The sequence below is a fragment of the Psittacula echo genome (genome assembly GCF_963264785.1).
Source record: "Psittacula echo genome assembly, chromosome: 3".
NCBI lineage: Eukaryota > Metazoa > Chordata > Aves > Psittaciformes > Psittacidae > Psittacula > Psittacula echo.
The window spans coordinates 11481364-11497465 of record NC_137736.1 but is presented as its reverse complement, the minus strand read 5'-3'; the positions used below and the strand labels follow the sequence as shown (position 1 = coordinate 11497465).

At 47.5% G+C, this 16102-nt stretch overlaps 1 protein-coding gene across 1 annotated transcript in view; it reads left to right on the top strand.

Annotated features, from left to right (window-relative positions):
* Positions 1-10817, top strand: part of GAP43 (growth associated protein 43) — a gene marked incomplete at its 5' end in the record, with an annotated part of 51845 nt that extends 41028 nt beyond the window's left edge. The window contains one exon of the mRNA XM_080613655.1: positions 9919-10817. Within this exon, the coding sequence (XP_080469781.1) occupies positions 9919-10007 (89 nt within the window). The 3' untranslated portion in view covers positions 10008-10817. The remainder of the gene's footprint in view (positions 1-9918) is intronic.
* Positions 10818-16102: the final 5285 nt, after the last annotated feature.

Sequence of the window (16102 nt, the reverse complement as noted above, 5' to 3'; positions counted from 1 at the left end):
TAGTAGTATCTTTGATGCAAAGAGCTGGTGGTGTTGATGTTGTAACTGCTGGGGACAGTTATCAACAAGATGGCTGCGGAAGGCCTGACAACAGGCACTTGATTTAGTTTAGCGTCCAATTTGCAGAGCCTCGGTGCATGATGATGGACAGAAACAAATGTTCTCTAAATGAAATTTCTCCTCCATTTAAGCACAAAATGGGAGGATGGAAAAGGGAAAGGAAAAGAGACATTTTATATCTCCTCCTTGATTGTAATTCCCTGCCTTCAGCTAGATCAATATCATTTCTGCTGGAGATGGAGGCTGCCTCTGGTTTCCATGGCAATCTGGTTGTTGGAGGCTTGCAGGCTCCATGAATCCCCAATTTATCAGCCTTCTAGGCTTTAATAATGGAGACCAGCAGTCAGGCAGCTTATGAATGGCACATGTCTTTTGGGCTGGGGGAAGGGAGGTGTGTAGTAAGGGCTGCAGCAATTTGTTTTCCTGCCACCGCCATCTGAAGGGGGAGGAGTACAAAAGGAGGAGCAGTGCATCAATCCTGGAGGCACTGATGGAATTCCTACACCTTTTTGCTGCAATTATGGAAGATTTCCTCCCCTAGCCTCTTTTCCCTGGCCAACTTTGCCAGTGCAAGGAGCCTTGGAGCTGGTCCTGTGTGATGAAGTGGGAGCTGTAGATGGAGAACCCAAAGGCTCTAGCACTCTGCATGTTTCCTTCCTCTCCGTAACCCTCTGTATTTCAGGATCAGCAGTGCATAATGCCAGCAGTCTGCCATGGCTTTGTGTTTTTTTATCCCCCTACTGATCCTACCATGATTGCCAGGCTGGAAGATGGGCAGACCTCTGAGGATCTGATCTGTCTATCAGACTTCTGTCACTTGCTGTGCCATTCTCTGTGCATCTGCCAGGCCTCTCCAAACCCAAACCCCCATTCCCAAAGTGCTGTAAGCTTCATTCCCTGAATTAATTACTTTGCCAGAAATGTCCTGGCTGTACAGGAATCACTATCAGTCACTTCAATAAGGCTGCATTTTTCTCTCCTCGACATTATCAACTCAGGGTATTTCCATGTCTTCTTATCTTTCCTCTGATTTCTCCCCACCCTTAAGAAGCTAAAGAATAAATGGATGTGTCTTATAAAGGCCTTGTTCTGCTGTACCCTCAAATGGTCTCTGTTTCTAAGCCGTCTTCCAGAACTTAATCCAGCAAAGATGGGAAAAGATGGGTGACACAAAAGAATGTTGTTGCATGAGATGGAGAATTCCTGTTTTCTAATGCATATGCCAAGAGCAGCTGCCAAGTGTTACATTCCACAGCTGGAAGCAAGTAAAAACCTCTATATTCAAGCTGTTCGAATCACAAGGTATTTAAGGAATTAAAAGAGTACCCTTTCTGGTCTGCAGGACCTATGTGAAATCAACAGGGGCAGGGGAGAAGAGTAAAGAACAACTTGTGGGATATTTCTTCTTAGGTTTTCCTTGGGTGATGAAATGAATGGTTTTCTTCTACCTGTGATGGTTGGGGAGGAGGAGGAGGTATTGTGGAGATTGCTGGATTTCATGGAATTTCTGTGTGCAGAGTGGCTGGTTGAGAGCTGGAATGAAAAGCCAAGGCAACTCATCCTCCTGGGTACACCACAGGCTTTTGTGTGACCACAGCCCAGGTCTTCATACTTTGCTCAGCATGACATCTAAAATGCAGATTAAAAGCCTTTGCTGTCTTCACTGGGATGTCACAAGGATAAAATCCCCCCATGATTGTGAGTTAGGCCATTGTTGTGGTGACAAAGATCAGATAAATACATTGCTGGCTGCCTGTAACAATTGGAGGAAGGTCACAATGGAGATAGCTTTTGGTGTTCACAAAGGTTTGGGTTCATTATAAAGGTATGATCTGGATATTATATCCATGTTTTATCTTATATATCTAGTACAATCTGGATATTGTATCCAGAAAGACCCGTACGCTGCCCTGCTGGAAAGTCAAGCAGTGGACAGTGAAGAACTGTGTGGTCTGAGTGTCTGCAGAGGCATCTTTGACTCTGGTTCACCCTCACTGGGGAGGTGAAGAGGCTGGTAGCTTGGAACCTCTCCCAAAGGAAGCCTTTCTACTCCAGCAAGGCAGTGAGCAACTGATTGTGAATCAGAGCAGCTCTGACCCCAGCTCATGGCTGGAGAGACCTTGCACAAGTCACTTCCCATTTTTCCACTTCAAGCTTCCTGGCTATAAAGACCATGGAGTCTGTCGAGGTCAGCACCTTTGACATGGTTAGCAGGAGGCCACTCAATACCAGTGCAAAACATCTGCCTCCAAAGCATCCTCATCCCAAAGGGGCTCTTTTAACTCCCTTTTTGGCCACTGTACTACACAGCCCACCACTTTCTGGTGCAACAAAGCATCCCCGTGGAAATACCATGACAGACGACACTGCTGCCAGTTGGGAGCGTCCTCTCCTCCCTGAGCTGCATTTGCATGTAGCAGTGATGGTGGCAAAGAGAGAGGCATTGTTGGAGATCTCACTGTCTGAAAACCTAACCACTCTAATCCATTTAGGCTTCTTCCAACCCTAAGTGGATTGCAATTGCCCAGTTATAGGTACCGTACACAGGAATTTTTGGCCAACAGTGGTGGTAATAGGCAGGAATAAATGACCAGCCAGCAGCTGGCGTGCTATTTGTCTCAGCCTTCAGGCCTGGCTGCATCCATAGGTGTGGGAAGGAAACAGTGGTGGAAGAAAGGAGAGCCGCTTGTTTCCCATTCTGCAGGAATTAAAACTCTGCAAATGCAGCTGTAACAGGGTTAACACCGCACCTTCACAAGAAACATCCTCATTCTTCTCTCTCCACCCTCTTCCTCCACCACTCCCATTTCTCTGGAGACCTCACTGCTCCCTCCCATCAGCCAAACTTGGGGAGTTTCCCTGGCAACCCAGCAGCTGGTGTCTAGACACTGTGAAAGATGCTTTGCAACGGAGCTACCAGCCTGTCTCCCCCTCCCCACTGCCACTCACCCTTAGCATCTCTCCCACTACTCCCTCCCTTTCCATCCGCCACACATGAGAATGCCGATGCAGGATGCAGGGAGTTCTGTGGTGATGCTGGGGGAAGACAGGCGTAGGGCAGGAGGGGAGGGAGAGGAAATCCCTAAGCTACTGGCTCTTCAGCTTGACAAAGTGCAAAGGTAGCTGGGGCGACAGAACTGGGGCTTGCTGTCCTCTGAGGAGTTAGCAGGATCAGTAAGAGAGGCGGCAGTCCAAGCTTGGACCAAAGGCACCAGCCATGGGATTGGCAGAAGTTGCTTTTTTTCCTCTCTGCTACAGCAACTGAGGTTGGCACTGAAACAAAGAGGGGGTAGTCAAGGAACAGGAGACTCAAACTACCATGTATTGTGGCTGTATCCACCTTTTTATTGTCACCTTAACAGGCTTCTTTGCCTGCTTCTTTCCAGTAGTTACTGGGCATCTTCCCTGGACCTCCTGCCTGCTGCTTGCAGTGGGGACATCTCTCCCCACCACCCTGTTGCAGGGTTTGCCAAGGGTATGCAGATCTGTAGCGAGTGAGGGCTGATGCAAGTGAGTCCCCTGGACCCGACACAGCCCCTCACCTGAAATACCGAAATCCTTCACTTCTCAGTGCTTTGCTGGGCCAGCAGAAATCTGCCAGTTCTGAGAAGCAACGAGTGGGGAAGGCGTAGGATTTTAGCACTGCATATGACGCGTCATAGGGCAGACTGCAATGGGCTAACTTGGATCAGGAAGAGGATTGTGTAAGCAACAGCTCTGAACCTGAAGTACATCTCGTTTCAGCAGTCTCAGACCTACCATCGTCTGCCTGGAACTGGTTTTTGGCTGCCTAGAAGGACAGATGGATTGGGACAGATGAATCAAGCTGTGAAGCCTGGATCCAAATCTGGATCCAAATGTCATTATAACTAGGAGAGTCTCAGGTCAGGGATTTTAAATGGGACCCTCCAGTGCTCCTTACCCTCCAAAAAATGTCTCTAAATGAAGTCATCTCTGGGGCAGACGAGCTCTGCTTGTAACAGTGCAGGAAAACCCAGATTAATATTTGGGAGCAAAGAGGAGACCCAGATGAGGCCCAGGTTTTCAGTTCCTTCTCTGACCAAGCTGTAGTTGGCAGAGGACAGAGGGAGAAAGGAGTGAGCATGACAAATGCTAAAGAAAAAGCAGCTTTGTATGTGAGCAGTACTTCAGCATGAAGGCATGGGAGAGTTGTAGCCGCACAAGCAATATTAGCAATAATTATGCAAACAGTGGGAAAGCAGCAAACGCAAAATCCCTGCATCTGTAGCAGAGTCCCAGTGTTGTGCAATTTCTCTTCTCTTGGCATCGGACGTGGTAATTTAAAGATCTGCAGTGGAACGGAGACAAAAAGGAAAACAAAACCCAAGCCACCAGCCACAAAAGAAACGATCAGCAGAGAGGATGCTGCTACTGTGGTCATAAGCTGATGTCTGCTCTGATTTAATTAATCTTGGCAAGTCAGACGGGAGCTGGGCAGGTCCCAAGAGGCAGTGTTTTACCCGGAAATCCACTCAACCTAATTTCACTAATGTAGGGCAGTGGAGAGCCTTGGAGACGAGCCTGCACGCTTAGCCATTAGAGCACAGCATAGGCAAAGGCAGCTGGAAGTACCACCATCCAGCAAGGCTGCTGCTTGCGTGCCTGCTTCAGCTTCACAACAGCCAGAGCTGCATATGGTCAAGGCGTTTGCTCCCCAGCAGGGTTCACAGACACGAGTCTCACCCTTTCCAGGAAATAAATGGAGTGCTGAGGGGCAGGAGCTCTCTTAAGACCCCCTTTCAGCAGGGATCTATAGTTCACTTCCATATTGTTTCTCTTCCATGGGCAAGGCAGTTCCTTAGCAAGTACCAGTTAGAGCTGCAGGTACAAAGCATGTCTGTAATTCTTCAGCTGGGAAGCAAACATCCTTCAGCCTCTCCCATCACGCAGATGTATTGCTTTAGCAATCCTGCAGCCACAGCTTAAGGTTTGTCTGAAGCTGCCTAGAAGGTTTCTCAGCTTGGCTGCCCCATCCAGGGTGCTGGATTGAGGTGAGATGGTGGCAGTTTGGCTCACAAATGCCTGTCTCCTAGGCAGAATTATCCCATGCTATGGGATAATTTGGATTGCAGCAGGGATTTCAAAACATTGCAACAAAAGCAAAGCTGCAAAATGAACTAAAATCTCCAGGCTGTGTCTTGGGGGGGGGACAACAGGTCTGGAATAACCAGGAACAGTGCAAGTGATGACTGATGTGCATTAAAACAACTGTGAGGATGGTGACTGCAAGCACAAACTAGGTGGATTTTCTTGTTTTGGGGGAGTTTGGGGGTTTTTAGTTATTTGACCTTATCTTTCAAGACAGTTTTCATTTTGGCCCCTCCTCAAACTTCTTTTGCTTCATGTTACAGCTCACCCTCCCCTCCTGTTCTGTTTCCTCCATGCGTGCATAGGCTGTGTTCTCATTCTGGGAGTTCGGGCCCTTCCTTTTGCTCTGTGGCTGGAATGCTCTAGAACAAATGTGGATGTCTCCACTTTGGCTAGCTAAAGATGTAGGTGTTCCCATGCTGCAACTCCTCTTGTCCTGAAGCAGGCATCTAAATAGGTCAGGTTAAGAGAGTCCTAGAAATACCATGTTTATTCCCCCTACTTAGAAAGGGAGCAGAGGGTGAGAAGATCAGCTGGAGATATCTCTGCTTAGGTGAGATATCCGTGCACTCCAACTTTCCCGTTTCCTTATCTCTTCATGTGCATCTCAGTGCTGCCCCAGTCCAGGTCCCTCTTAAGCAGTAATTCACTCCCTCCTGCTTGTTCTGTCCATTGCAGGTGCGCTCAGGGGACTCTGATCTTGCAGGGGTGAAGCACGTCTCTTTCACTGTGCTGCCACATTCACAAGGGAGGCAGCTTTAGAGAGGTGGAAATTTGGCCACCCAGGATGAAATGCTTTTATTCCTCAACCTTTTCACACCTATTCCAACAAAGTGCAAAGTGAATGTAAAATGCCAAGGCCTGCGCAGTCCTGTCTGTATAACTGTATCTGTCCACTACAAACCAATGGATGCAAGAGCCCAGAGTTCAAGGAAAGGGGAAATCAAGACCAGTGTTAGGTAAAAAGCAATGTCAGAAGTATCATCTTTTATGTATGGAATCCCCAGGATAGCGATCTACTCATCTCCCCAGGGATACATTGCCCTCCTTTGCTGAGACACTGAAAACTAGGCTGGAGAAAACCCCAGAGAACACGCTGCAGAAATAGCCTGTATCAAACAAACTGGTGATGACTGAGTATCACAGAAACTGTCTCACCTCTCCTCCTGAATCAGAACCTGGCCCTGATGTCAGTAGTGTTCAGCTACATCCCTCCCATCACACAGAGAGAATCCTCTTTTCACTGCTGTGGTTTAGCAGTGCCACAGCTTGAACTTTATTTATTGTGCTGAATTTTTTATGCTTTGTGATATTACTTCTTGGTGAAGTTCATTACTGTACAATAACACCAGGCTGCTTTCTTTTCCCTCATCTCAAAGATCAATGAAATGTTGTTAAAGCTGCCAGGAAATATGACATAGCTTAGCAGGGTGTAGCAGTGTATAGAGTATTTCCCCTTATTGCTTCCACACCATGCAAGGAGCAAAGTGGGAGAGTGGCTGGCTGAATTTTCTGTGATAATTACTATTCAAAAAGGTTTGTATGTATCTTCTTTATATCCAGGACATCCACAGCCATGAAAATTTGCTCTAGTTTGCCATGTATCCAGCATCTGGTTTGTATTCCTCTCTGTTGACTTGAATATGTAATGAAGTGACTTTAAATCCTTTCTGCTGCTCCATGACCTCAGAGTCAGGCCAGGCTATTTCAGCCGCGCCATGGCAGAAATCAGTGCAGTCTCTGGGCTGCTTCAAGCAGAGTTATCTGCCTCCCACTAACTGCTCCCCAGAGAGGAGCAATGCAGGCAGCGAGGGTCCCTCTGCCAGCCAGGGATGTCTAGGCGCCACAGGCATTGACTGGAATTAGATTTGCCACTGTGGTGAGCCAACAGGGAACAGAACATGGCAGAAAATTGTGTTCCAGCCTGCCTGATTATCCTAAGAGCAGGAATGGTACGGGAAACATCAAAAGCATCAACCCTGTGTCACTAAGGTTGTCAGCCCTCCCACTTTGAGTGCAACCAGATTGCCTGCCCATCTCCCCGCAATAATTGTCAAGAGCCCACTGTCGGAGCTGGACCCTGCTTTCAGGTAGTGATGTAACAGGGGGGGCATCTGTGTGACTTAGAGGTTTGTATGTGTTGGCCAAGGCACTCAGTATCACAGCAGGTATGCAGGACCTCCCTGTGTCTATCCCTGCATTACAGACCCTTCTGTTGTGCTGTCCTGAGGAGGCTGTGGGACTCTTGGCTAAAATCTGTGCATATTTTCAATAGTAAGACACCGAGTTTTAAGCATAATTAAATATGTCAGGGCTTGTGTTCCTGTAGTTCCTTTGTTACTCTCTCATTCATCTTGCATTTGCTCTGCATTTATGTGCAGAAGAAGGCAGAAATTCTGCCCTGCTAGCAATATCAGAGATTATAGCAAAGCCTGCTTTGCTGCTGGCTCCCAGCAGTGTTTTGGCTCAAACGTAGGGGTAAGATGGTCATGCACTGGGATTCTACTCTCAGCTTCATAATTCAATGTGTCCCCTGCTATAAATGCATTGGAGAAGAGCAGGATTAAAAGGACTCCTCTCCCTTCGCAGTGGACTGTGATCAACTCAGTCAGGAAAATAACAAAACTAGGCAAGTTGTCCTGCTTTTGCCTTGCAAGGATACTTGCATCCTATTGTAATCAGTAGTCTCGTTTGTCTGGTCCATGGTTGTAGCTGCACAGGAGTCCATTCATACATCCATACAACCACAAAAGAAGCAACATTCTGTTTAGGTACTCAGTGTCAAGGGAAAGAAAGTCCACAGATGTTTTTTTGCTGACAGGGGGCTGCAGCTACAGGAGCTCAGGCCATGGGGATGTTCCCACAGACTTCTTCCTTTAGGAAGATCAGCAGTCGGAGTTTACTAGGACAAGAAGTATTTGAAGGTCCAGAGGCAGAACCTTTAATGAAGATGATTCAGAATAGGAAGTTACACGCATCTTAAAGGTGATCCATATGGAAGTGGTGCCTGGGAGCATATTTAAAAGATAGGCTAAAGAGCTGAGGGGGAGAAGGAAGCAGGAATGCATCGTCTACTGTCAATGTTGGAAGGAAATACAAGTCTGCCATCTGATGGCATCAAATGGACCAGGCCAAAATGCATAAACGGTGTCAGTAAGGAAAGTTTCACATCCCAATTCGCATTCTCACGAACGCTAAACATGGGTGTGAGGATGCTAAAGCCTCACAAACTAAACATTGGCTTGTGAACATCTGTATTGTTAAACTGACAGCGTGGGCCATGGTGTGATTTTGAATGCACCAACTAGCTTTGCCCCAGGCACTGCCACCCTGTTCTGGAGAGTAGGAGGGTTTAGCCATATGGACACGAGCTGTGTGGTGCCAGCTGGCCTTGGGGCCAAGAGAGCAGTCCCTGGCCCATTTCATTTGCTGGTATAACATAATCTGATAGCTCATCAGAGATACCAGGAACTGCCCAGGGACCCACAGTCCTCTCTGAATGACGACTGGAGATACAGTAATGCTATGGAGGTATGGTGAATGCCAGCATTGAGGTATGTGACATAGCAATCTTGTGGTCTGTCCCACATCACCCAACCCTTCAGCACTTGTTTCCTTTCCCTCTTCTTTAGCCCAAGTCTGGAGTGATGCTGCTTGCTTGGCCTCTCCGTGGTCAGTCCTACTCCTACAGTGTGTGCAGGAGGGGGTGTCAGTGAGAAATGGAGGGAGATGGCAATGGAGCAGACCAGCCACTACAGTGCACTAAGACCCTTGTGCATTATTCGACCTTAAAGCCCTGCAGCCGTGGGGGAACCATCACCTTCTTTAAAAAACAATCCAGAGGGTGCATAGACCAGTGTACCCTGATCTAAAGATGATGATTTGCTGGTCAGCAGGAGCTCAAAGACAAATCCATCCTGCTGCAATTTAGGGGACATGGTGTCTCAGGCTGGATAAACCCAGCAGTAAGATCACTCCAGCATAAGGGCTACTCCTTTCGATTTGCCTTCCCTCCGGTTCTGATCCTCTGTCTGGGTCGTTGTTGTGGGATTGTTCCTAGCATTCATTTTAAAGCCTCATGTGAACAGTGTGCCAGAACAAGGTGTCTGATAGGCAGACCCAACCTCCAGTTATTACACTCATTACTTCCCCTGCCTTCAGAAGGAGAGCCCAGAAAACTGAAGAGATGTGACGACCTCCCATATGAAGGCTCCCATTCTTGAAGGCTAGAGATATTTCTCTAGATGTCTGTTCAGTGTAAGAGAAGTCCAAGTTACAGGTTATAACATATTCCCTTTGGGTCTTGAAAACTTCATGTGTTTGTAGAGCTTTCACTTTAAGTCTTGGCTGGGAGCATCTGTAGTGATAATTCAGGGCAACAATTCAACAGAGGCTGGCTCAGTCAGTGGGTGCAGTGACAAGGTGCATGATCTAGCTGATTAGCAAAGAGCCTTATCAGTGCACCAGATGAAATGAATGGTGGTTGCTTGCCACATCAGCAGCGAGCTAGGCACTTACACATGCTTTCTGATGGGGCTGGAAAGGTTTTGTGGAAGCCACACACTCGCCTGCTGGGCTGAACCCTGGCATGTTCTTTTGTGCAGCAGGAATTGCCAGGGACTTTGAGACACGGGTAACTGGGGAGAGGCAAGCCTGAAGCTATGCAGTCCTTCATGCAATGGCTGTGTGCGCACGCAGGATGCTCTAGATCACGGCTGACTAACCCTGGACCATCTCTTTCCCCACTAGATGCTGTAGAAGAAACCAAACCTACTGAAAGTGCCCAGCAGGAAGAGGTGAAAGAAGAAGAGAGCAAGGCGGACCAAGAAAATGCCTGAACATTAAGAAATGACTCCCCATTGCCCCTCCCTCCCTCCCCCTATCCTCTATCCTTCCTTCCCACCCCAATCTCGATCTTCCCCCCTTCCCGCTCACATCCGTGAGCCTGTCCATCCCTTTCCCATTCCCACTGAAAACCCTTTTTCTCTCTGTGTGGCAAACATTTAAAGAAAAAAAGAGAAAAAAGAAAAAAAAGAAAAAAAAAAGAAAAAAAAAAAAGGCAGGAAAAATCCCAGTCAAACAGTGTGGCTTAAACATTTCTTTGTTCCTTGGTGTTGTTATGGCGAGTTTTTTGGTAATGATGATCCAATCATTTTGGGAAAATTCTTGCACTGTATCAGAGTTCCTTGACCTGGCGCGTGCGTGTGTCTGTCTGCCCACCGCGAGCGCTCCCTCTCTTTCTCTCTTTCCTCTCCTTCTCCCTCTCTTCTCCAAGTGTGTGTGCGTGTGTGTGCAATGTTCCGTTCATCTGAGGAGTCCAGACTTTACCGAGTGAGTTAAAACAAAAGAGGGGGGAAAAAAGAAAAACCAAGAATAAAAAAATCCTTTTCTTCCTTTTTCAATGTGATGGAATGAACGAAAAAGACCAAATCCAACCAACCAAATCATACTAAAACCCCAGTTTGTTTTCAGAACTAGAACAACAACAAAATAAGCAATGTGCCAACTAGCGTAATGCTTGGCTCCAGGCTTCTTTTTCAAACTGAACAATAATTATAATAAATGAGAATAATGAGAATTAACACCACCGTGTCGCATTTCTATGCTGCCGTACGCCCTGCTGGCCTCTGCAGGCTTTGGTGGGTCACTTCTGCGTGTCCCCACTGTGCTCCTTGGCCACTGGTCAGTGACCAACCGCTCTCCCTTGGCACTACTGAAGGGAATTTTAAGGGAAGCGGGCTTGGATTTGGAGTGAGGCCTTAGCATCAACTGATACAAGAATGAAAGCAGCAAAATCAGTTTTAGGAAGAAACTAAATAAACAGCCTTCTAGGAGACCTCTGAGCCCTGATTTGGAGAACCATGGCGACCTTGGAGGATGAACCAGCAGAGTGACCAGCTTTGGTCCATGCTGAAGGTCCAGCCTCTGCCAAAAGGTGCACTAAGGGCCATGAGGGGATAGGGACCTGAGGCAGATACATTGATGCTCACCCCATTGGGCTAGAGTTGAATAGCATAGCATGGCCTTCCAAAAGTGTTCTGTTTGGCATAATAAATTGGGCCAATGCATTGAATAAATAGCCAGTAGTGGGCAGGACAAGGTCTGGTAGTGTAAGACCCAGTCAATGGCACTTTGAGAAATACCTCATTCCTGCTCCCTGGAGAAAGCTGGGATGGTTCACCCAGAGGCCATGGCTCTTAGCTGTCATTCATGGCCTTCCTCTGCAGCCAGCTAAAAGCATGGTGCAGGCAGAGGACCACTACTGCTTTCCATGGGGTGCAGGATGTTCCCTGGTGCACACCAAGTGGACACCCATTAGCCCCAGCCTGTCCTGATGGAGGACTGACAGCCGTTGGAGTCTGCTGCTCTGTTTATGAGCTGCCAGGGTGAACAGTTAAAATGTATTCAATAATAACTGGGCTTTTATGAAAGCTTTTTGCTCTTTCACTGCCCGGATTATTATCCTGTGCTTTCCCACCGTGGTTTCCTGGCCACACTGGCAAGGATTGCCATACAATGCTGCAGGGCCACCACTAAATTGGCCTCACAGCAGTAACACCAAAAAGATGGGTCTGCTGACAGCCCCAACATCCCTTGGTGGCTGATGCTTGGAGTGGCAGCTCTGTGGCCTTCAGAGGGCTGGTTGCCTTTCCCTGCCCTACTTGTTTGTTCTCCATCTCTTTGTTGGAAATAGGGAGAAAAGATGAACGGTGTCTCCTCAGAGATGATCAGTTTGAACATAGACCGCTCACTGGAAGTGCTATCAAAATGCATCAGGATTTGTTTCCATGTGCTTCCTGGTGCTGTGTAGGAAGAAGAGAGAGGGAGAGAGGGAGGACTTTTAAAAAGAGAGGGAAAGAGAGAGTGGGAGAGAGATTGGACAGAGATTTTTAAAAACAGGGATTACAGAGAGGAGGGGGGGAAGATTTTCGAGTGGATAGATGGATGATAGGGAGAGAGAGGGGAGTATAGCTAGAGTAAGAAAGATTAGAGTGAAAAAGATGAGAGAGAGACAGGAAGAAATTAGCTAATATGGAGCAATAGATGATTGATAGAGATAGTGAAACGTAGCTAGCTAAAGTAGATTAGACAGACTAAATAGGTAGAAAGATGGGCTGACAGATAGGTATTGTGTCATACTTCATAAACGATATATATGCTAATATTCCCATGTCATGATGGATGGTAAACCCTGAGACACCTTCCAGCCTGACCTCAATTCAGCAAATGTAGCGCGGACATCAGGCACTGCTTGGACCGTATGTCAGGTCTCACCCCCCTGCCCGCTTCTGCTGCGGATGTGGCGGGGGGGTGGATGGTGTTTGGGGCGGGAGAGCACTCTGATGGACACGGGGGATGAGGTGTAAGGAGGAGAGGTGTAGAGTATGTTTGCTGTTCGTAGCACACAAGGTGCCCAAGCCCAGCTCGGTCGCTGCAGACACCCCGTGTCTCTAGCGCCGAGTGGAGAGAACTGAAGTTCAGCTCTCAGCATCCACGGGAGAGGTGTTTGGGAGGAGGCAGGAAGGAGGGAGCATGGTTTTTGTTTGGCCTCATCTCCAGTCATGACCATTCACAAGAGTTTTCTTATAAGGGCTGTCTTGCCTGTTTCTGCACAGACCGCGTGGTCTCCCTGCTCTTCTCACTTCAGACCCAGAGCTTCTCATCTTCCCTCCACTTTACTATTTTTAGCTTTATAAGGAATACAAAACTGCCTCTCATGTCTTCCTGGACATAGGCCTTCCTCCCTCCTCATAAACCAGACACGTTTGTCTCTCCCCGGGGATGTTTTACCTTTGTATTTCCCATGTTGCCTCCCCTTGGCTGATGGTTAGGGCATCGCGCGTGTTTTGTCACCGTTCGTAACAACATACTTTGCCGTGTTGCTTAGAGAACAAAAGGTTGGGGTTTGTGTCTTGGTCTTTTCCCCCCCCAAAGAGAACAGGGTATGTGGTTACCAGCTGCAAACCTAAGTAATCTAAATACTGATTCCTCTCCCTTGGTTCCAGTTTAAAATTACTAGCTGTAACCAGGCACCTCCCTGGCTTTCTTATTATGCCATGTCCTGATCTGGCCAGAGAGTCAGGGCAAAGAGAGCGTGAGAGAGAGCACACAGGCAAACCCTGCCTTGAGCAGGCACTGGTTTAATGTGTAATATACAAGATTTCTATAGGAAGCTGGGCTGTCTTCAGGGTACAGGAAGGGAGCAGAGAAAATCATTTGGATTTCCTTGAGTTGCCTCTTCAGCCAGGTTTTAAAAGGCTAAAAGGAAACAGTCTAAAGGATGTAGCATGGGACGGAAACTGGAAGGAGAACAGGGGTATCTGAGGAACGATTTTTCTAGCAGGATATCGAGTGAGCTGAGAGCAGCACAAGAGGCAGGAGGTCCCAGAAGTAAGGAGTGAAGCAAAGAGTATCCAGCAGGGTAGCTGAAGCTCCTGATGCAACAACCAACACGAATTCCCCAGGGAGTATAGATCTAATCCTCTCTCCCTGAAGGGGACAGCTTTGCTCTGTAGTTGTTACTTTATATCTGGAGAGGGAAGGGCATGTCAGAATGACTCACGCTGGGAATATGGTGCCTGACCTCATGTACAGTGCTGTGGAAATTCAGAGTCCAAGGGGGAGCTTTTCCCATGCTCCTGTACTCAGATACGCTTGTGATCCACATCTATCCTGAGTGCTCATACCAGCTGTAGGCCAGCTCTTGACATTTCACCTCATCTAGACTAAGCCTTGGATAAGTGTAAAAAACCCCAACCTAACAACACCCCCCATCAATGCAGTAGATTGTTAGCATGGGTTCAGTCTGCTTTGCAACTCTTGTGGCATCCCCAGACTCTCTGCATTGGTAGCAAACCCACAACCCTTGCGATAGTTGCATCAGCCAGGATGCTCCGCCGTGAGCCACATTCCAAAGGGAGGGGAATGGCATCCTGCTGAGATCCCTTCAGACCCAGTGTTTTCCAGCCCCAACCCCTAATGCAGCCCTGTGAGAAGCCTTAGAAAGAAGGAGCTCACCTATAGTGACAACATAAATGCTGTCACTTTGGGAACGTGTTAGTCTACAGGAAAGAAATGGCCAGGACTGGAGGAGAAGGGTTTAGGAAGACAGGAAAGAAGATAAAATAGAAAGAGGGAGTTCATTCCAAGCTCCCCATGGGAGTGATTTCTGGCTTTTCTGAGGTCTCCGAATGGCAAAGTAGCATGTGAGGCTTTCTGTACTGAAGGTCTGGTGTTTGGCATAGGTGTCTTAGGAAGCAAGCAGCGTGGCTGTGGTTTGCAGAGGTGGAGGGAAGGGTCTTGAATGAATGTTGTTGTGGCCCCTCTTGGCTAAGATGCCTTCTTGGTGGTCACCTGCAGCTCAGTGACGAGGGGGTTGGTGGTGGTGGGTCCTCTTCCAGGCCTGTGCTCAGATTCCCTCTTTTCTGCATTGCCACATTAGCACTTTCACTGGATATTTAGAGCACCTCAGGACTGGTTCTCCTCTCGCTCACACCGGGGTAACTCAGGAGTCGCTCCACTGGAACCAGTGGTGTTAATCTGGTGTGAAACGAAGGCAAGAGGAGGATTCAACTCCTCGCGGGGGGATTTTCCAGGTCCCCGAGGGGGAAAGCAAAATCAATGGGAGTTACATGTCTAACTGCCACTTGTGCCTGTGAAAGTCTGCCCCTTATCTACCTATATGTATATAGGGTACAGTTTTCAGGATAACCTAAGTGACATGGGCTCATGAGAGCACACACGGCTTTCAAAGAGACGTAAACTCCTAAGGCCCAGATGCTGAAGGATGCCCAGACTCCTCTCTGCAGCCAATTTGGGGTCTCAGGCCAAAATGGGACTGAAGACCATGTGTCATTTAGGTGGTCCTGAAAGCGCTACCCTCTATCCATTCTTCAGGGTGTTGATCTCAGGTCATGTGCGAGCCTGCATTCTTACCTACAATGCTTTATTACTACATTCCTCTGTTGAGCAATACTTGGAAGAAGAGGTGAAGGTCAAGATTTGCAGAACAGGCTATAGTGACCCCAGTGGCTCACATCTGGAGTGCCCAACTTGAGAGACACCTCGCTGGGGCCGAATCCATAGGTCCTCTCTATACTCTGAACATCCAGATTTATGTAATACACCCTCAGAACCACTGGTCACTTCCAAAGTAAGATCCCAGCCTGAGACCTAGACTACTCTCACTAAAGAAAATCCTAGGTGAACCGTTCATCCAATAGCTTGTTTTTTCTGCTCATGCCTGTTCCCAATGAATGAAACGCATCCCTGTGCATCACCTAAGCCCTATTTTGAGGAGTTACACTGGCATACAGCTGAAGTAACACAGTAGTAAATCGGGGCCTGAAGAAGGTGGCTACAGCCTAGAGAGTATCAAGAACTGTGACGTGTCTGGAAGCTAAATAAGAGCAGAACTTGACGATTAGAGCGGCCCATTTCCGATGCTCTTGTGTGAGGATCTGGAAAGAGTCTCTCACTCATTGTACTTGTGCATTATGAATGTGTCCATCTGCAGAGATCTAATGTACACATATGTCCTGAATATTGTCCTAAGGTTGCAAGCTTCAAAAATGAGCAGAAAACATTCCCGAGAAGTGAGAATAATACAGATGTCTGTATCTGAAAAATTGGTTCAAATAAAGTCTCTCACTTATAGATACGTGTAGTTGTGTGCAGTTATTTGCTCCTGGAATGGAAGTTTCTCCCTTGTACTGTATTTCAGTGCTTTTAGGAAATAACCTCATTCCCTTCTCCCTTGACCTTCTCATTCAAGTCTTATTACTGTGGGAAGAAACACTTTCCACTTACAAGTCCCATTACTGTAGAAAGAAATACGTTTTACTTCTTCTGTGTGGGTGAAAAGCTCTGTTAGAATGAAAAGGTGAAGTAAAACACCTCATATGCTTTTACTGTTGTTAGATACCCATTGAGG